Here is a 21990-nt window from a genome sequence, read left to right as displayed (position 1 = left end):
TTTCTTGGTAGTAAAGACTGGTGATAAAGCTAAAAGGGTACAAAAGCCAGGAGGAGGTGCTGCACAGACCCTCAACTTGTGCCCTGGGAGACAGGCGACAGCCAACTGCAAGATCAACACAAGAGGTATCACCTGGGCTCTCACCAGGACAAGTCACTCCCCCAACCCCAGAACTGCAAAACCACACCCAGAGTTATCTGGCCACAGAGTTCCTTCCCAAGAGACAAACTATGGGCTTAGGTAGATACAAAGAGAATAATAAACAAGTAGACACTCAGAGCTCTGCAGTCCAAGTCCTGTACCAGCAAAGCATACAAACAATTACTTGGCTCTCCTGTGAGATGCTCAGCTAAAGTATGTATTATAACTTCTTGAACAGATTTATAATTTCCTCATAGTTACACTGCAAAATGAAACAAAATGGTGACAAAGAACTGATTTTTCTATTTTCAGTTTGATGGTAGGTTCTTTTAAGGGATGGAAAGATGTCATTCTCCTTCTAACCTCCCCAGCCGAGTGCTCAGCAGATACTAGGTACTCACTTGATTTAAAACAGAAGGGTTAGGAGTTCCCGTCGTGGCTCAGTGGTTAACGAATTCGACTAGGAACCATGAGGTTGCGGGTTCGGTCCCTGCCCTTGCTCAGTGGGTTAACGATCCGGCGTTGCCGTGAGCTGTGGTGTAGGTTGCAGACGCGGCTCTGGCGTAGGCCTGTGGCTACAGCTCCGATTCAACCCCTAGCCTGGGAACCTCCACATGCCGAGGGAGCGGCCCAAGAAATAGCAAAAAAAAAAAAGATTAAAAAAAAAAAAAAAAAAAAACCAGAAGGGTTAGAGTACAGTGTATGAGGAGATGCAAATGATAGGGTTCCAAACACTGAAACATCACTCAGATGTGTGCGTGCTGATTCTCAGTAAATCTATTACTGGTGGTATCACAAGGATGGTCTACTCACTCAGTGCAAACATGTAACTTTGCAATTGCCATATTTCATTAAAAATGTTTTTAAGGAGTTCCCGTCGTGGCGCAGTGGTTAACGAATCCGACTAGGAACCACGAGGTTGCGGGTTTGGTCCCTGCCCTTGCTCAGTGGGTTAACGATCCGGCGTTGCCGTGAGCTGTGGTGAGGGTTGCAGACTCAGCTCGGATCCCGTGTTGCTGTGGCTCTGGCGTAGGCTGGTGGCTGCAGCTCCGATTCGACCCCTAGCCTGGGAACCTCCATATGCCGTGAGAGCGGCCCAAGAAATAGCAAAAAGACAAAAAAAAAAAAAAAATGTTTTTTAAGGAGTTCCCACAGTGGCTCAGTGGAAACGAATCTGACTAGCATCCACGCAGACGCAGGTTCAATCCCTGGCCTTGCTCAGTAGGTTAAGAACCCAGCATTGCCATGAGCTATGGTGTAGGTCACAGACGCAGCTCGGATCTGGCGTGGCTGTGGCAGTGGAGAGTAGGTCAGCGGCTACATCTGCAGTTCAACCCGAAGCCTGGAAACCCTCCATATGCTGAGAGCGTAGCCCTAAAAAGACGAAAAAAAAATTTTTTTTTAATTTTAAAACATATCAAATCTTTATAACTTTTTTTTTTTTTTTTTTTTTTTTTGGCTGTGCTACAGCACATAAAAGTTGCTGGGTCAGGGATTGAACTTGCATCACAGCAGTGAACTGAACTGCTGCAGCAGTAATGCGGATCCTTAATCCACTGTGCCACAATGGAACTCCCAGCTATTTTCTTTTAGCACATATGCTATATTACATTACTCTTTAGTTGTGTGTCAAAAAAAAAAAAAAATTCATTCCAAAATTTTCATGGTAAAGAAAAACAATAAATCCTGAAAAGCTAACATGAAACACCTATCATTTGGTCAAGTTGTATTCCTACAGGACAGCTTGGAAAACCACTATGTAATTAGGGTACATAAGTATGCTCTTCTAATTCAAATACTAACCACAGGTCTCTTTAACATAAACAGTGAACAATGAAAGAATTATACATTTTAAAGTAATTTCACAAGACAGATACATGAAAAAGTACTATTTTCTCACATTTCAAGTTTTACTTCATCTCTCTATACTCATCTTATCTTTTTAAAATATCATTTTAGTGAAAGCCACTAAAACGGATAGAATTTCTTTTTTTATTTTTTTGTCTTTTTGCCATTTCTTGGGCCGCTCCCGCGGCATATAGAGGTTCCCAGGCTAGGGGTCGAATCAGAGCTGCAGCCACCAGCCTACGCCAGAGCCACAGCAACGCAAGATCCGACCCGCATCTGCAACCTACACCACAGCTCACAGCAACGCCAGATCGTTAACCCACTGAGCAGGGGCAGGGGTCGAAACCGCAACCTCAAGGTTCCTAGTCGGACTCGTCAACCACTGCGCCACGACAGCAACTCCCAGGATAGAATTTCTTAAGTTCGAGGCTTTTCAGTTAAATCATGTAGAAGAGCCCAATACTGTCAGTGAAGGTCCAGGAAAAATTTAAGTTCTTTGTGACTTGCTGCCTCCAACATGAAAACTACAGTCAAGTTACATGACGATATCACATACTAAAAGTTTACCTTTCTCAATGTTTCTAAGGAAGCCAATTATTTTAACATCAGTAGTCCTTGACTGTGATTCAAAATCTACTTCCTCTTGAAGATCTTCAAATTGTCTGTTGCATTCAGATGCTGACGCTGAATATTCATTCATTTTAACCTCCAAAGATGAAATTTTTGCTTCATTCTGTGACACTCTAACATTTAAATCAAAAAGATTTGCTTCCACTGTCAAAACTGCTGCTTTCATGCCTTTAATTTCATTGATATCAGTTGATATTTTCCTTAAAAGATGGGAAATATTGTCTAGCTCATTAAGTGAACAAGAGGAACTTGTTACAGAACCTAAGTCAACTGGCCCAGGTGAAAAGGGACCTGGTAAAGATGGAGATGGAAACCTTGAAGACATCTCCATAAAATTCTCTCTCTTCCTTAGTATTTGATAATTCTTCTTTCACAGCCCATTAAACCGTTTCATCAACAGTAAAAGTAGTCATTAAGGCGACTTTAAGAAGTACTAAGAGTGAATAACATTTTTAAACCTATAATTAAAAAGATAAGATTGTACATTTCTAGAGTCAGAACCCAAAAGCAAATCTGAAAATGCTAAACAAACCGGATTGATGTTCTCTTTGCTACAACTAAGAAACTCTAACTTCGCAGCCCACTGTATCCTGTCAGGCCTACTTACATACAGTTCCTCCCTAAACAGTAAACCCTATTATTACACACAAAGTAATTCTGGCTTCTGATTGGCTGGAAACAGACACGTGACACAAAGAATTTTCTATCATTTACCTCATATGAGAAGCACTAAAGATCTGAAACGTTAAGCAATATAACCACATAAAGCACTTTTTTTGTTGTTGTTGTTGTTTTTGGTCTTTCTGCCATTTTTTGGCCATTTCCGTGGCATATAGAGGTTCCCAGGCTAGGGGTCACCAGAGCCACAGCAATGTGGGATCCGAGACGCGTCTGCAACCTACACCACAGCTCACGGCAACGCCGGATCCTTAACCCTCTTGAGCAAGGCAGGGACCAAACCCACAATCTCGTGGTTCAGACACAAATCGTAGTCTGATTTGTTAACCACTGCACCATGACGGGAACTCCTAAAGCACTTTGTATGTAAAAATATACAAAGCACATTTATATCTGAATATTATGTGAACTAATGTACTTTTGCCCCTTCACCAATTACCCATAATTTTCAAGCTTCGGATTATTCTATTTATTTGTTTTTTAGGGCCACACCCACAGCATATGGAGGTTCCCAGGCTAGGGGTCAAATTGGAGCTGCAGCTGCTGGCCTATATACCACAGCCACAGCAACATAGGATCCGAGCCACATCTGCGACCTACGCCAAAGCTCACTGCAATGAAGGGAGGGAGTTACCATGATCACAGACAAATCTCTTTAAAAACAGATTCAGTGACGGCAGTTCCTCTTGTGGCTCAGCGGAAACAAATCTGACTAGTATCCATGAGAATGCAGTTTTGATCCCTGGCCTTGATCAGTGGGTTAGGGATACGGTGTCGCTGTGAGCTGTGGTATAGGTCACAGACATGGCTCAGATTCCACATTGCTATAGCTGTGGTATAGGCCAGCAGATGTGGCTCCAATTCAGCTCCTAGCCTGGGAACTTCCATATGCCATGGTGGCAGCCCTAAAAAGCCAAAAAAAAAGGCAGTGATAATTGAATTCAACTGTACTGATATAAGTTGAAATTTTAAGTAGAAAAAATGAGAACTTGACCTTGGTTTGACACTAGATCCTTATTAAGTATGTAATTTTCTCCCATTCTGTGGGCTGTCTTTTCATTTTCCTGAAAGTATCCCTTGGAACACAAGTTCTTAAACTCAATTTTTTCTTTGCTTGCTTGTGTTTTTGGTGCCCTATATAAGAAATCCAGGCACATTTAGAGTTTTAACTATTTTTTTCTCCTAAGAGTTTTATAATTTTAGTTCTTACATTTAGGTCTTTGATTCATTTTGAGTTCTTATTTTTTGGCCACACGCATGGCAAGTAGAAGTTCCTAAGCCAGGGATCACACTCATGATACAGCTACAACTTGTGTTACAGCTATGGCAATGCCGAATGCTTAACCACTGCACCATACAGGAACTTCCAAATTTGAGTTAATTTTTACATATGGTATAAGGTAAGGGTCCAACTTCATTCTTTTCATGTGGGTATCCAGTTGTCCAGCACCATTTGTCAAAAAGACTATTCTTTTCCCAATTAACTGTCTCTGTATCCTTGTTGAAAATCAACTAATCAGGTGTGTACTGGTTTAAGGATTCTCAACTTGATTCCATTGGTCCATATGTATACACTTATACTAGCACTAGGCTTGATTACTGCAGCTCTGCAATAAGTTTTGAAATTGTGAAATATAGTAAGGTCTCCAACTTCATTATTTTTCAATAGTTTTGGCGCTTCTAAGTTCTTTCACCTCTATGCGAATTTTAGAATCAGCTTGCCAACTTCTGTAAAAAAGCCAGCAGAGATTTTTTAACGGAGACTGAGGTGAATTCAAAGATCTACTTGGGGAAGTTCCCACTGTGGCACAGTGGGGTTAAGAATCCGAATACAGTGGCTCGGGTTGCTACAAAGGCACAGGTTTGATTCTCAGCCTGGCAAAAATGGGTTGAAGGATCTGGCATTGCCACAGCTGTGGCACAGGTCGCAGATACTATGCTGATTCAATCTCTGGCCTGGGAACTTCCATATGCCATGGGTGCAGCCATTTGAAAAAAAAAAAAAAAATCTATCTGGGCCCAAGAGTATCACTATCTTAACAATATTGAAACCTTCCAATCCAAGATCACAAAATGTCTCTCCCTGGCTTTAGTTTGAGTAAGACTGTTTTCACTTTGGTTTACTTGCCAAGGAACAAGTAAGTTGTGATACAAAATAATTAAAAAATTAAAATATGGGAGTTCCCTTCATAGCTCAGTGGTTAAAAAACCCAAGTAGAATCCACGAGGATATGGGTTCAATCCCTGGCCCCACTCAGTGGGTTAAGGATCCGGCATTGCCATGAGCTGTGGTATAGTTCACAGATGCGGCTCGGATCATGTGTTGCTGTGGCTGTGGTGTAGGCCAGCAGCTTCAGCTCAGATTTGACCCCTAGCCTGGGACCTTCCATATGCCTCGGGTACCACCCTAAAAAACAAAAGAACAAAAAATAAAATATAAGGATACAAGATGGCAAACTTGACTCCCCACAGCCTCTCCAAAAGAATTCTTTTTTTTTGGTCTTTTTGCCTTTTCTAGGGCCACTCCCGCAGCATATGGAGGTTCCCAGGCTAGGGGTCTAATCGGAACTACAGCTACTGGCCTACACCAGAGCCACAGCAACACAGGATCCGAGCCTCATCTGCAACCTACACCACAGCTCATGGCAACACCAGATCTTTAACCCACTGAGCAAGGCCAGGGATCAAACTGGCAACCTCATGGTTCCTGGTCGGATTCATTAACCACTGCGCCACGATGGGAACTCCCAAAAGAATTCTAATATAGAATTGTATCATTTGGCTTCTCAGTTAAATAGATGTCATTCACAGTAACAGAATAAAGAAAAAGTGCTGAAATTTTTAAGAATCTTTATTCAATTCTCCACTATATCTATCTGTAAATTAATCTAATTCTTCAAAATCTTTATACAGATACTAATCACAACATTTATAAGGCTTTGGATTCACATGGGATTTTTTAAGAGCACTAGCTGACAGAGGACCTGTATAGCAAACATCTGAAAGAGCGGGACATCCTCAGCTATGCAACATCTGCCAACCAACTGGTTCACTAGAGGGCAGCAAACAACACTTCAATAAGAAAAACAGGAAAGTGGTCTAACAGGAGAAATCACAAAAAACAAGGTGCCTAAAAAGAGCCCATTTGAGGCTTCTGGGTATTCCCATTCTGCCCAGCCTAACCTTAGAGTGCAAAACAAGCAGCAGATCTTTGCACAGATTCCAGTGTAAACATCCATCAGCAGAGGGAGCATACATATTCTTGGGAAATCAGCACGGAAAGATTATGGTAAGCTACTAAGTGACAGCGCCTGGTTAACACCCAAGTGGTCAGGTTCCCTGAACCTATATTCAAAATCACTATGTTATTATATTTCTATGATACATGAAAGGGAACAAAACGTCATAGAGAAATTAATGGGATTCAATGCCTTTTTTATATACATATGTGTGTGTGCATATAAATTCTACTTTATACAGAAAAGATTAACACATACATACATTTTTTTTTAAAACACCAAGACTACAGACATACATCAGTATGTATGTTAAGTACAGTGCTTACCTCTGAGGAAGGCAGTGGGCAGAATGAAGTGGGGGGGGGAATTCCCTTGTTTCTCTGAATATGAAAACTACTTTTTACTAAGTCTTTCACAGTGCTTTCCAGTCCAACACGATGTATTTAAGTACATGTATTTATAGCCTCTCCTTCTGGAGAGTCCATGAAAATGAAATAAAAAACTTAAAAAGGGCACAAATCCTTAACAACATACAGCAGTAGAATCCACACTGGGTTTCTAAGATGATAATCTACTTTCTCCACTGTGGTGGAGGTGGAGGAAGAAATGCTATTACATTAAAAATATTTTTATCTCCATGCTCCTTAGAATTCTATTTTTACAAACTCTAAAATACCTATCAATAATAGCATTTGTTTATGTTTGTGTGTGTCTAAATAAAACACAAACACTGAGGTTACACACTGAAAGATCATTTTAGTATACAAAAAATTGTATGCGGGAGTTCCCGTTGTGGCACAGTGGTTAGCAAATCTGACTAGGAACCATGACTTTGTGGGTTAGATCCCTGGCCTTGCTCAGTGGGTTAAGGATCCGGCGTTGCTGTGAGCTGTAGTGTACGTCACAGACACGGCTTGGATCCCACGTTGCTGTAGGCTGGTGGCTACAGCTCTGATTCGACCCCTGGCCTGGGAACCTCCTTATGCTGCATGAAGTGGCCCTAGAAAAGGCAGAAAGACAAAAAAAAAAAAAAAAAAAAAAAAAAAAACTGCATGGTCAAAAATATGGAGATCCCTGATTTAGAGAGGGAATCATAGCAGTTGAGATTTCAACTATCTCTGGAAAACAGAAGATACATGAACGCATACTGGCTGACGCCAAGCACAAAAGCCACAAAGCAGACCCTAGGAAAACTCCAAGTGAGATGAAAGGCAGGAGTGACACATTCATTAAAGCGACAGACATTTACTAAGCTTCTACTACACGACAGGCACTGTTCTAGGGACTCAATGACAGCCCTGAACCCCCCCAACACACACACACATAACATCCCTGGTCAAAGAGTTTTTATCATGGTGGTAAGGGGAAGGAGATGAACTCAAAAACAAAATACATTTTATGTTGATGACATTTAAAGCCCTGAGTCTGGATAAAAATATCTAAGCTATAAAAATATATAATGTATATTAGATGGCAGTAAGTGCTTTGGAGAGAAATAAAGCTTTAGAAAAGGTTAGGGAGTGTGGAGCTGGGGTGCTGGGAAAGGTCTCACAGAGATAAGCAAGCTATGTGGGCATCTAGAAGAAACATTCCCAAGAGAGGGCAAAAGCAGCTCAGACATGCTCTTTGATTGTTCTCAAAGAGAAGGACACCACATATACCCTATGAAGAACAAGGAGACCTTGGTGGAGCAGGAGAGGGTGGAAGATGATGAAATCAATACGGCTTTTTTCATCTGGAGTCTAAAAGGGAGCCACCAGAGGGTTCTGAGCAGGGGAGTGCACTGTGATCTAATTTACTGTGTAAAAGGATCACTCTGCTGCTGTGTGGAATGAAGAAAAGCAAACAGACCAGTGAGGACACTACTGCAATAATCAAGGCAGAAGTCATGGATGATGGCTTAGACTAGGATAATAGAGTCAGAGGAGATAAGAGGCGGGTAAATTTTAATTTATTCTGAAGGGAAAAGATGACAGGATTTGCTAAATGTGGAAGGAAGGAGGGAGGAAAAAGGAGAGGGATAAAAAGGCAAAGAGAGGGAAAAGCATGGAAGGAAAGAGGAAAGGAGAGAGGAGACAGGAAGATCGGCAGTAGGTTTAAAAGAAAGAATAGCACTAGTCTCTGGCCTGAGCAACTGTTAACTACAATGAGGAGGACTGCAGGAAGAATAGGCTGGAGGAGAAGGCCACCAGCAGTTCAGTTTAGATAAGCTTACAAGGGTTTACTGTACAGCCAAGAAGTGCAGAGTTAAGTTGTTTAATAAGAATTAGGAATAAAGGTACAAGATCCAGGCTGGAAATACAAACTATGGCAGCTGACAGTGCTGAAACCCTGTTATTTAATCTGGATAAAATGAATAAAAGGGGAACCCAATCCTGAGAGGCTGGAGTAATGAGCAAAAACTAGGAAAGATGTGAAACAGAAGACAAGATTTTGTGAATGGTATATGCATAGACATGCATGCAAAAGATAAAATTTTTAAGTTTTCTAAAAAAGATTTTTTTCTGGGATTCTCTTGTGGGGCAGGAGGTTGAGGGTCTTGAACTGTCACTGCTGTAGCTTGGGTTCGATCCCTGGCCCAGGGATTTTCTTATTTTCCTTGTCAAGTTAGATGTATATTTAACATGGTACCAGGTAGAATAAGAGGGAATTCTGTGGAACTCCTACATGCCACAGCCATGGCCAAAAACAAAAACAAAAGATTCTTTTTTAAAGAAACTCAACAGATTATCCTGGGAGAATCTAGGCAGCTAGTGTGAGCTTAAGTGCTCCGCCCCGCCGTCCCTGCCGTCCCCCCATGCGCCCCCCAACCCTGCCCCGTGCGCGCGCGCACACACACAGAAACTTCCCTGCAATTTCAAGGCCAACTGCAGCTCCTCATTTGCTTAAAACAAAACCTGCTTAGAGCCCATGCCACAAGTCTAGGTAAGCCTCTTTTCTGCCTTTCCTTACACTACGAACCAGAACCACGTGTCCAGAGGCTAGTGGAAAAGAGCTTGCAAATGAAAAGGCAAAAAAGCTAACAAAAACTGACCTTGAAGGAAACTATCCATTAGGGACAACAGAGAACTCTTAAAAAAAAAAAAAAAAAAAAAAACCCTCTACTTATGTTCTTCAGACAAATTTGAAATGGTTCTGTATTCACAAAACAAGACACTATGAAAAATAGAACAAGAAGAGAGCTTGTGAAAATTTAAAATATGCCTGCCTTAAAAAACAATAATAACAATGGAGGACTAAAGATACACTCAAGAAAATAGTTCAGAGTAGAACAAGATCATGTCATGAGGAGACAGAAAATCAAAATAGGAAGCTTATCATCCAATTGACAGAATTTCCAAAAGAGAACAATGAAACAGAGAATGTTTTACAGAAATAATGTAAAAGAATTTCTCAGTGAAAGCATAGATTTTCAAATTAAAAGGATGCACAGGTATCCAGCCCGTTAGTAACTAACTAGTATCTAGACTTATCACAGTAAATTTCAGACATCAAGAACATAAAGAGTAGGAAATCCTGCTGAGGTTGGAGTAGGTTAAGAATCCACCCATAGCACCTCAAGTCCCTACAGAGGCAAAGGTTCCATCCCTGGCCCTGTGCAGTGGGTTAAAGAATCTGGGGTTACCACAGCTGCAGAGTGGGCTGCAGCTACAGCTCAAATTCAATCCCTGGCCCAGGAACTTCCATTTGCCTCAGGTACAAGGCCATTAAAAAAAAAAACACAGAGAGTAGTAACATACAACGGGAAAGAATCCACAAAAGTATATATGTACATATACACATATACATAAAACCAAATCATTATGCTATATATCTGAAATATTTAAATAAACTATACTTGGAGTTCCTGTCATGGCTCAGTAGTTAACAAACCCAACTAGGAACCATGAGGCTGTGGGTTCAATCCCTGGCCTCACTCAGTGGGTTCAGGATCCAGCGTTGCTATGAGCTGTGGTGTGGGTTGCAGACAAGGCTCGGATCTCGCGTGGCTGTGGCGTAGGCCGGCGGCTACAGCTCCAATTAGACCCCTAGCCTGGGAACCTCCATATGCCGCAGGTGCGGCCCTAGAAAAAGACAAAAAAAAAAAAAAAAAAAAAAAAAAGAAAGAAAATCCAGCTTGGCAAAAAAAAATAAACTATACAATTTAAAAATTTTTAAAAAGCAACAGAAAAAATCCTAAATATTTCCCTAGTATTTATAACAATCAGAATCAGATGAGCAACTAACTTCTCAGCATAAACATTAGAAGCCTCAAGATAATGAAGTCACATTACCGAAGTTCTGAGGATCATAATTCTATACCTAGTTGAAGTATCAATCAAATACTTTAGATTTCTAAGGGCTCAGAAAATTTACCTCCCAAACTTTTTCTTAAGTTTCTTCATGAAGTGGTGACAAAATGGAAAACTATACTGAGAAGACAAAGATCCAGGAAATGCAGAGTAAACTCAAGGGAGGAGCAGAAGAGGACAGAGGCTCTAGCAGGAAAGTACCTAAGAAAAAAGGGAAACCCAAAGACTTAATAGTATAAAGAGATAGACCTTTAGACTACAATACAGGTAGACAATGCAAGAAAGAGGAAAAACAAACAAACAAAAAACCCTGAGAGAAACAATACACTATATACCAAGAGAAAAAAACAACTCTAGAGAACCCTAAACAAAGAACTGCAGATGATGTAAATGACCTTGAGAAATATTAGCATCTTAATGATATAAATGCTGCTTACTAGTTCTCAACTTTTACAATCAACCTACAAAACATGATAATTATAACTAGAAAAACAGAGTCAACCTACAAACATGTTAACTGTAACCAGATGAACAGAACAAAATGTAAATTCCACCTTCAGCAAACAAAAGTAGAGATGACAGAATTTAGAAGGTGAGGGGGATGAGAAAAAAACACATGAGAGTTAAAGAAACTGTCGGAGTTCCTGCCATGGCACAGCAGAAACAAATCTGACTAGGAACCATGAGGTTTCGTGTTTGATCCCTGGCCTCATTCAGGGGTTAAGGATCCCGCATTGCCACGAGCTGTGGTACAGATCGCAGACTCGGCTCGGATCTTGCATTGCTGTGGCTATGGTGTAGACTGGCAGCTGTAGCTCTGATTCAAACCCTAGCCTGGGATCTTCCCTATGCTGTGGGTGTGGCCCTAAAAAGCAAAATAAAATAAGATAAAATAAAATAAAATAAAATAAGGACATAAATATCCTTATCTTTTCAGGAGTCAAGTATACTGAGATGCAATTAATCAAGCAAGAAATAGATGTACTACTTAAACTAATAAAATAATTAATAGATCAACTTAAACCAGGAACTTTACTATTTGGGCTTGTAGGCAAAGAAAAGTGAGTTAAATTCTTTTTTTTTTTTTTTTTTTTTGTCCTTTTTGTTTTTAGGGCCGCACCCACAGCATATGGAAGCTTCCAGCCTAGGTGTCAAATCGGAGCTGTAGCCACTGGCCTATGCCACAGCCACAGCAACTCGGGATTCAAGCTGCATCTGCGACCTACACCACAGCTCATGGCAATGCCGGATCCTTAACCCACTGAGTAAGGCCAGGGATAGAATCTGCGTCCTCATGGTTACTAGTCAGATTCGTTTACCACTGAGGCACAAGGGGATATTCTGATATATCAGAGTAAGAATTCAAAGCATACCACCACAGTTGGTGAATTAAGAAACAGATGGTATATATTATTACAGACATGGAGGAAATAAAGTCATAAACAGAAAAATTTTAAATTGGTGGCCTCCAGGAGTTCCCATTGTGGCTCAGCGGTTAATGAACCTGACCAGCATCCATGAGAATGCAGGTTTGATCCCTGGCCTCACTCAGTGGGTTAAGGATCTGACGTTGCTGTGAGCTGTGGTGTAGGTTGCAGACGCAGCTCAGATCCTGCACTCCCGTGGCTCTGGTGCAGGCTGTCAGCCACAGCTCTGACTGGGCCCCAGCCTTGGAACCTCCATATGCTGCAGGAGCGGCCCTGAAAAAGACGAAAAGACCAAAAATAAATAAATAAATAAATAAAAAATAAATAAAAAAGTGGTGGCCTCCGGGAGAATCAGTGTGAAGAATAATGAGGTAAATAAATGTTCCTTGTTATTTTATTTTAGTCTTTTCTAGGGCTGCACCCACGGCACATGGAGGCTCCCAGGCTAGGGTTCTAATCAGAGCTGTAGCCGCTGACTCATGCCAGAGCCACAGGAACTCAGGATCCAAGCCATGTCTGAAACCTACACCACAGCTCACGGCAATTCCAGATCCTCAACCCACTGAGTGAGGCCAGGGATTGAACCCACAACCCCATGGTTCCTAGTCAGATTCGTTAACCAACAAGCCACGATGGGAAACTCCTTTTGTTTGTTATTTTAAATTGTTCTATACTATTTGATTATTCTTTCTATCATATCAGAAAGTATTGCAACAATTTGTTCTGTTTTTCCAAATCTTCTATGGGTGAATATATATTACATAACATAAAATGTTTTACTTGAATATACATTTTATTCAACTCATACCAAATAGGATAAATAAAAGGAAGTCCATGCCTAGACACGTCATAGTAAAACTGGAGAACATCAAAGACAAACAGAAGATCTTGAAAGCAGCCAGAAAAAGGACAGACCTCCTACAAAGGAACAATAGACAACTGGATTAACAGAAGTCCATTCAACAGGAATGGAAGCCAGAAGACAATGGAATAAATGGAATAATATAAACAAGGTATTGAGAGCAAATAGCTGCTCATAACCTAGTTGGGTATGCAGCAAAACTACTGCACAAGGAGAAATGAACACACTTGTATGTAAACAGACTCTTGGAAAATTTACCCCCAACAGACCAGTTTTACAGAAACTCTCTTAAAAAACACTTCAAAATAAGAGTTCCTGTGTAGTGCAGTAGAACTGAATGCGACTAGTATCCACGAGGATGCAGGCTCACTCCCTAGCCTCACTCAGTGGGTTAAAGATCTGGCACTGCTGTGAGCTGTGGTGTAGGTCACAGATGCAGCTCGAATCTGGCATGGCTGTGGCTGTGGTGTAGGCTGGCAGCTGGAGCTTCAATTCAACCCCTAGCCTGGGACCTTCCATATGCCACACCTGCTGCCCGAAAAAGCAAAACAAACAAACACAGTTCAAAATATGGAAAATGATGATCCCCAAGTAACATTCAAGAGATCTGAGAAAAAAAAAAAAAGATGTACATAAATGTGAACATTACCTGAGTAAAATAATAACGGTGCCTCATTAAAAAAAAAAAAGAGGCCAGGAGTTCCCTTGTGGCGCAGTGGTTAACGAATCCGACTAGGAACCATGAGGTTGCGGGTTCGGTCCCTGCCCTTGCTCAGTGGGTTAACGATCCGGCGTTGCCGTGAGCTGTGGTGTAGGTTGCAGACGCGGCTCGGATCCCGCGTTGCTGTGGCTCTGGCGTAGGCCGGTGGCTACAGCTCCATTCGACCCCTAGCCTGGGAATCTCCATATGCCGCGGGAGCGGCCCAAGAAATAGCAACAACAACAACAACAACAACAACAACAACAAAAAAAAGAGGCCAAAATGAAACACTGGAAAAAATGTAAAGTCTGAGGAGGTAAAGACTGGAGCTAAATTATTCTACAATCCATTTACTGTTTGGGGATAGGGTCAGAATATTAACTTTTGCAATAGCCGATTAAATCTGTGTGGTAAAACATCAGTGGTGGCCAGTAAAAGAACAGAAATAAGAGTTTAATGTAGTTAAAAAAAAAAAAAAAACATAGATCTGGCAATCAACAATTACAATAGTAATTAATGAAAAAGGCAAAAAAAAGGTCAAGCAGGCAAATTCAAAACAAAAAAGGGGGATAGAAATTGGTCCAACTATACCAATATTTCTCATAAATGTGAACAGTTTAAACTCTCCAATAAAAAGCAAGCTCAGACTGAATTTTAAAACAATAACCTAACTTTATGCTAGTTAACAGGTACATATGACTAATGCATAAGGACAGAGAAGAGTGAAAACAAATGCCTGAAACACACACATCAGGCAAATACTAACTAAAAGGCTATATTAATATCAGACAAAACTGAGTTAAGATAAAAGCATCACTTGGTATTGAAGATCATAGGTAAAGATAAAAGGTTCAGTCCAAGAGGAAGATGTACCTTCCCGATTCAATTTAACAGTGTAATTTAAAATATATATGCACCCGGTTTAATAGCCTCAAAATAAAAGAAAATCTAACACAAGTACGGAGAAATTAAGACAAATCTGTCATCCTGAGAGGCAATTTCAAAACCCTCTTGATTACTGGTAAGTCAAACAGACTGAAAACAGCAAGGTCAAGATCTGAACATTAACTGTAGAGCTTTATCTACTAAATGCAAAAAGTCTCAATCCAACAATTAAGAGTCCACTTTCTTTCAAATGCACCTGGAAGATGCACAACATTGTCCTAGGTCAACTATTTTCAAAAGGTTATTGTATTGTAAAGACCACATTATCTGAACACAATGCAACTAAGTCCACAGCATATATAGTTAAAAAGATTAAAACAGAAAACCAAAACTTGCACTCAAAATGGCTTAAAGAGTTAAAGACAAGACACTTTAAAACTCCTAGAAGAAAACATAAGCAAAACATTCTGACATCAACAGTACAAATGTTTTCTTAGATCAGCCTCCCAAGGCAATAGAAATAAAAATAAACAAATGGGACCTAATCAACCTTACAAGCTTTTGCACAGCAAAGAAAACCATAAAAAAAAAAACACCATGAAAAGACAACCTACAGAATGGGAGAAGAGAGCTGCAAATGATGCAACCACAAGGGCCTAATTTCTCCAAAATATTGAATTTAACAACAACAAAAAAAAACAACCCAATAGAAAAATGGGCAGAAGACCTAAACAGACATTTCTCCAAAGATATGGATGGCCAGCAGGCGCATGAAAAAACGCTCAACATAACGAATTATTAGAGAAATGTTAATCAAAACTACAATGAGGTACCACCTCACGCTGGTCAGAATGGCCATCATTAGTAAGTCTACAGGAATTCCCACTGCGGCTCAGCAGAAATGAACCCGACTAGTATCCATGAGGATACAGGTTTGATCCCTGGCCCTGCTCAGTGTGTTAAATAAAGGATCCAGCTTTGCTGTGAGCTGTAGTGTAGGTCACAGATGCAGCTCAGATCTAGTGTGGCTGTGGCATAGGCCAGCAGCTGTAGCTCTGACTTGACCCCTGGCCTGGGAATTTCCATATGCCTTGGGTGCAGCCCTAAAAAAGACCAAAAAAAAAAATTTTTTTTAAATAAAAGATGCTTCCCTCATCTACTATATCACAAGGGGTGGCAAACATTTTCTATTTTAAGTTGCGCTGGCTTTATGGTCTGTTGCAACTATTCAACTTTGTAATTATAGCATAAAAGCAGCCATAGACAATACATAAACGAGCATGGCTTGGTTCCAATAAATTTCACATAAAAAAACAAGTACTGGAGTTCCCATCGTGGTGCAGCGGAAATGAATCCGCGACTAGGAACCATGAGGTTGTGGGTTCGATCCCTGGCCTTGCTCAGTGGGTTAAGGAGCCGGCATTATCCTGAGCCGTGGTATAAGTCTCGGCTATACGGTAAAACGCAGCTGGCATTGCTATAGCTGTGGTGTAAGCTGGCAGCTGTAGCTTCGATTAGACCCCTAGCCTGGGAACCTCCATATGCCATCGGTGCAGGCCTAAAAAGCAAAAATCAAAACAAAAACTGCTTTACTACTCTGTTACCCAGTAGTTCCTCCTTGAAGGAAAGGCAGCATAAATGCTCTATTACTTTATTTCTCTGGTTTTCAAGAAAATGAATTAGTATCTATTCTCCCCTAAAAGAACCAAATAAGGATTTACATTTTTAAAATGTCATCATGAGGAGTTCCTATTGTGGCTCAGCAGGTTAAGAACCAACCCTAACCCTAATCCATGAGGCTGCAAGTTCAATCCCTGGCCTCACTCATTGGGTTAAGGATCCAGCATGGCCACAAGCTGCAGCATAGGTCACAGATGAGGCTCAGATTCAGCACAGTTGTAGCTGTGGCTGGCGTAGGCTGGCAGCTGTAGCTCAGACTCAACTCCTAGCCCAGGAACTTGCGTATGTCACAGAAGGAAAAAAAAATTTCTTTTAAATATCATCATGATATTTAAAAACCTGTCTGATGGGTTTCAATCCACTGCAAATCTTTACTGAATGTCAAATCCCAGTTTCCAATTGCTCTTCACAAATTGGCCCACTCAGACTTTCCAGTTAGTCCCTACTGACTGTTTGGGTTTTTTTTCCTATTCTCAGGTCCATCATTTATTGGAATTGCATAAAATGTTTACGTGGCAAATTGCACACTAAAGTCAAAAGATTTTTTTTTTTTTAAATGAATTAAGAGACAAATACAGGATGGACTCATAAGCCTCCATGAATCAAGTAAACTTAACATGAACTTGGAAAAACTTAAAGGACACAGCTGAGGAAAAATAAAAAAAGGTACTCCAGTTATTATTAAAGTATTAAGTTATGACGAGCACATGCTTTGGTGGGGTTTTTAAATCAGATCTCAATAGAAGAGGAAAAGAACAAACTAGAATCTTTCCTGAAGAGAAAGAAGAACAGACTGGAGAGCAGTGGAGGAGGGCCAGGCAGGCCTAGAGGCCAGATAATGAAGCTGCCTAAAGGCCAAGCTGATGGCATCAGTCCCTGGCACTGTGTAGTTGGGGGAGGGGGGAGGGAATAAATGCTCCCACAAAGGACTCACATGATCAGTGTCAACACTTTAGACAGGAGAGTCTGTGCAGGAGCTGGGGATGGGGCCCTGAGAGAAAGGAAGCAGAAAGATGAGCTCCCTGAATTATGTCAGGCACAAGGAGATAAGGTAGCACCACTGGGACAATAAGGCAGATTCTTCAAGTCAGAAACAGGATGCTCAGAGAGAGAAGCAAAACTTCAAGTTCAAGAGGAGAGGGGTAGGATTAACAAAAAGGAGGAGAGAAAGAATGTAGGTATCTATGAATCTTTAAGTAGAAGCTTTCTAAAGACCAGCAAACTACTGATAATTATTAAAGATGGGTAACTGGGTTCACGGGAAATCACTGCACTATTTTTTCCACGTTTGAGAACATTAAAAAAACTAACACTGCATAAACATCCACTGAAAAAAATTTAATACTTCATGAAAAATGTACAATAGAGTGTGAAATATAATTTAAATTATTACCTTGACTTTTGTCTATGTTATCTCCTTTTGTTTCCTCTTCTTTAATGGGGGAACTTATTCTGGGGGCCTTGCTTTGCCCCTGGACCATTTCTGCTAGCAATTCTTCTTGAGAAGTTCGAGTTCGGGGAGCAACTGGAAGTGTCTGTTTCTGTGAAACTTTTATATAAAAAGCAAAAAAGATGGAAATCCAAATGCAGTAATATATCAAAACTTAACAGTGAAAGTCACATTAAACACAAATGTCTCCTTGGGTTTAGAACATATGAAGAATTTCAAACAGTTCATTGATACTGCATTTTTTCCTTACAGCATTCCCTGACGTGGTTACTCATACTTATGTAAACATCTATACATTTTAAACTACATGCCATAAATACACCACAAGTACACGTCCTCATTATTAACCAAATGCAGTTGGGTTCTGCTTCATGACTCTGTAACAATTTTAAACTATAGTCTAGTTAACTTAGGTAAAGAAAGAATTTCAATGCTAACTCTCAAACTTGGAGACTCTCCAATTATAAAAGCAGGAAATTTCAAGATTACAGTAAGTCTCTAAATTTCTCAACATTCTAAACACTCAATACTGCTGACAGACCAAAAAAGGGAATGTAAACAGATAGCTGTTATGTTAAGCATCGGCCTTGGCCTTACAGTCCTTGCCCTATAAGCCAAAAGCTCTTTAAGTTCCAGGGAAAATTAGGAATAAGGAAAAGCAAGGGGACAGATAACTATCAGGCTCAAAAATTGCTAGCTTACAGCTTACTTCACTTTAGCCAACAGCCATACAGAGAGATGCGAAACAGAACAGAAAAGCAGAATAATGCTAAAATGGTCATCAAATCCAAAGCAAAAATACAATTTAAAAATTTAGAGTGGATAATCACCATAAACTATTAACAAAGTTTTACATACTGGCTATAGCACACAGGGCAGAGTACAGATTTAATGGCAATATGGCACCTATCATTTGGTTTATATTTTAGAATGAGCTTTCTGTAAGATCAGATTACAGCTGACTCTTGTTTTAAAAACATATTCATAGCTTTACATTCTCTTATAAAATAATTTAGTACTTTCACTAGGATTGGGGCAGGAATATCACAAATGAGTCAATTCTGTGCCTTATATTCCATTAATGGGTTCTACCAAAACAAACCAACCTGTTCATATGCTACAAAAATTTTTCTAATTTCAGCCTCTTAACGTTTTCTAATTTTGCTTCCTTTAATACAACATAAATTCCTATCTAATGTTGGTTCTAATGCTATAAATACGAAAGTCTCATATTTATCAAAATTCCCTTTAAAATTTCCATTATATGGAGTTCCCTTTGTGGCTCGGTGATTAACGAATCCGACTAGGAACCATGAGGTTGCGGGTTCGGTCCCTGCCCTTGCTCAGTGGGTTAACGATCCGGCGTTGCCGTGAGCTGTGGTGTAGGTTGCAGACGCGGCTCGGATCCCGAGTTGCTGTGGCTCTGGCGTAGGCCGGTGGCTACAGCTCCGATTCAACCCCTAGCCTGGGAACCTCCATATACCGAGGGAGTGGTCCAAGAAATGAAAAAAGACAAAACAAATAAATAAATAAAAGTTCCATTATAATGACATTTTAAATCAACTGTAATTTTAAAAAGTAAAAGAAAAAACTAAAAATAAAATTTGAATTGTAATGGAAAAAATTTCCATTATAAGAGAATTAAATTAATAAATAAAATTTCCACTAAGTATTTCACACACATTATGAAGAGAAGTAAAAGGCACTACAGTTGCTCAAAGAGGGAACTCAAGTTCCACTGACAGCTGCAAAAGTCTCTCACACGGTTCACAACCTGAGGTGCGATTATCTCTGGCTTACTCTAGAATTACAGATATCTTACTTAATATCGACATAATACATTTAAATTACCTGTAGAGTAGTTAGTTGTTTTTGTTACAGATTCCTGAGCTTCAGATATAGCCTTCAAAATCAGATTCTTGTTAGCTTGTTTAGAAGGTGGAAGTGAAGGTCTAAAAGTTAAGAAAGGTATTTTGATTAACTTATTATTATTTTTCTTCTTTGTATTTTTAGGGCTGCACCCGCAGCATATGGAGGTTCCCAGGCTAGGGGTCCAATCAGAGCTGTAGCTGCCAGCCTACGCCAGAGCCACAGCAATACCAGATCCGAGCCACATCTGCAACCTACACCACAGCTCATGGTAACACCGGATCCTTAACCCATTGAGCAAGGCCAGGGATCGAACTCACAACCTCATGGTTCCTAGTGGATTCGTTTCAGCTGTGCCATGACGGGAACTCCATTGATTAAATTTTAGATTTCTTCACACGCCAGCCATCCTCTATACCTTTACTACAGCCTTCTCTGAGATATGAAACAGACCAACTGTGGTTTTTAGGAAATGCCAACTGGACCAAAACCTTGTAACTTTTTTTTAATTTTTATTATTTTTTTTTACATTTAGAAAGTGGAATACCAGGAGGTACTCTGTTCCACAGAACAAAGGTGCCTAGACTTTAGCCCATGTCTTTTTATTAAGGATTGTAACTTTTTTAAATAATGAATTTGAATCAACCTTCCTCCCACCCATTTTTTTCCTAAATAGTCATCACAATCTTCTCCAACTTTAGGCAACCTCTTTCATTACTTTAAGTGTTTCTCACAAACTAATGGAAAAGTCTTACATGCTATTACATTTATATTTTCATGACATCCTCTTCAAGAAACCCAGAAGACTCCATCAGGCAATGAAAGATTACTTATAGAGACATGATCAGGTACCTCCGTTCAGGTTTCGCTGGCACTGACACACTGCTGGAGATGCTTCCTGTACGGGACCCGCAATCATCCTCTTCCTCCTCCTCTTCTCCATCATGATTGAATTTTTTTACTTTAACAACTGAACTTACCACAGGTAACTTTCTCTTCCGGAAGTTTTCTTCCTGCAACCAGATAAATTTACTCTTAACTGGTCTCAGAAAATAACAAGGTTCTACCACAGAACATTTTTTTTCTTTTTAGGAAAAAGCCAAGCATATTAAGAATCATGGGCTATTTCCCTGGTTTCTTAAAAAAAATACAGGAAATCTCTCTAAGAGCCAACATTTAACTAAAACAAGAACTAGTGCTTGTTTATAAACAGCAGCATACAGCACTGTTGAGGAAACCAATAAAATGAAGTTATTCAACTGTTTACTAGCAAGCGTCATGAAGGATCTAAAACTGACCTATGATCTTCCCAAAATTATAAGGTAAGGTTAAAGCTATCTCAAACATTAGCATCCCAGGAAAGTAAGCAAGATGTAAAACATCTGTAGAAGAAAGAGTGGAGAGGAAAATCTGACTAGCGTATTATGTTCAGTAGCACAAAACTCAGTTTAAAACAAACTCGAGGAGTTCCCATCGTGGCTCAGTGGAAATGAATCTGACTAGGATCCACAAGACCTCGCTCAGTGGGTTAAGGATCCAGTGTTACCGTCAGCTATGGTGTAGGAAGCAGACACGGCTCGGATCTGGCGTTGCTATAGCTGTGGTATAGGCCAGTGGCTCCAACTCTGATCAGACCCCTAGCCTGGGAATCTCAATATGCAGCAGGTGTGGCCCTAAAAAGACAAAAAAACAAACTTGCAATATGTACTATGTATTCAGTTATTTCATATATAATTTAATATTAAGACCTGCCAATTTTCAGCCTAACAAGCTAGGATTTAAAAGTATATACAAACCTCTATACTCATCTTTTCTGAGTTGTTTCTAAAGAAGGGACTATAAGTCTCTTCTAAGCTATTAAGCACTTCTGGTTCACACAAACGTCCTGTTTCATATACCCGACTACTCTGTATATCGACCTGCTTGGCAGCATGAATACTGTTTTGCTGCTGTTGAAATTGCAACCTGTTTAAATGAGCACCACTGTCTGCATTTCGACTTGCAGGTGGTCGATAAATTTCAATAGATGGGCGAGAAGAACCATATGTAAGCGTCACTGTAGGTTTTTTCTGAGATAAGGGATTCTCCTGCACAAAATTGAGGTCTTCATCAATGAGATCATCCGGTTCTGGCTTAATATCAATCACATCTTCAGAGGGTGCTGGTTCCCTCAAAGGTTTCACTGTTGACATTAGTCGGGTTGCAGCTCCATCATCATAAGTCTGTCTATTAAGATATAAAAACCAAAAAAAGGACAGTATCTTCAACTCTTCAAAGAATATTTACATA

General features: G+C 40.2%; 1 protein-coding gene across 6 annotated transcripts in view; it reads right to left on the bottom strand.

Annotated features, from left to right (window-relative positions):
* The window catches only part of ZC3H14 (zinc finger CCCH-type containing 14), a 49773-nt gene that overhangs the window by 18105 nt on the left and 9678 nt on the right, over positions 1–21990 (bottom strand). For 4 of the 6 annotated variants that reach the window (XM_005666369.3, XM_005666370.3, XM_013978360.2 and 1 more), the window contains exons 6-9: positions 21498–21927; positions 20554–20714; positions 19684–19784; positions 17776–17931 (exon numbers count right to left, since the gene is read on the bottom strand). In XM_005666369.3, the coding sequence (XP_005666426.1) occupies positions 17776–17931; positions 19684–19784; positions 20554–20714; positions 21498–21927 (848 nt within the window). Of the gene's footprint in view, positions 1–2556; positions 3459–17775; positions 17932–19683; positions 19785–20553; positions 21928–21990 lie in introns of those variants that run through there. The other 2 variants (XR_002346027.1, XM_005666371.3) reach the window with 2 other exon arrangements.

Source organism: Sus scrofa, chromosome 7, assembly GCF_000003025.6.
Source record: "Sus scrofa isolate TJ Tabasco breed Duroc chromosome 7, Sscrofa11.1, whole genome shotgun sequence".
NCBI classification, from domain to species: Eukaryota; Metazoa; Chordata; class Mammalia; order Artiodactyla; family Suidae; genus Sus; species Sus scrofa.
This window is presented reverse-complemented; position numbering and strand designations above follow the sequence as displayed.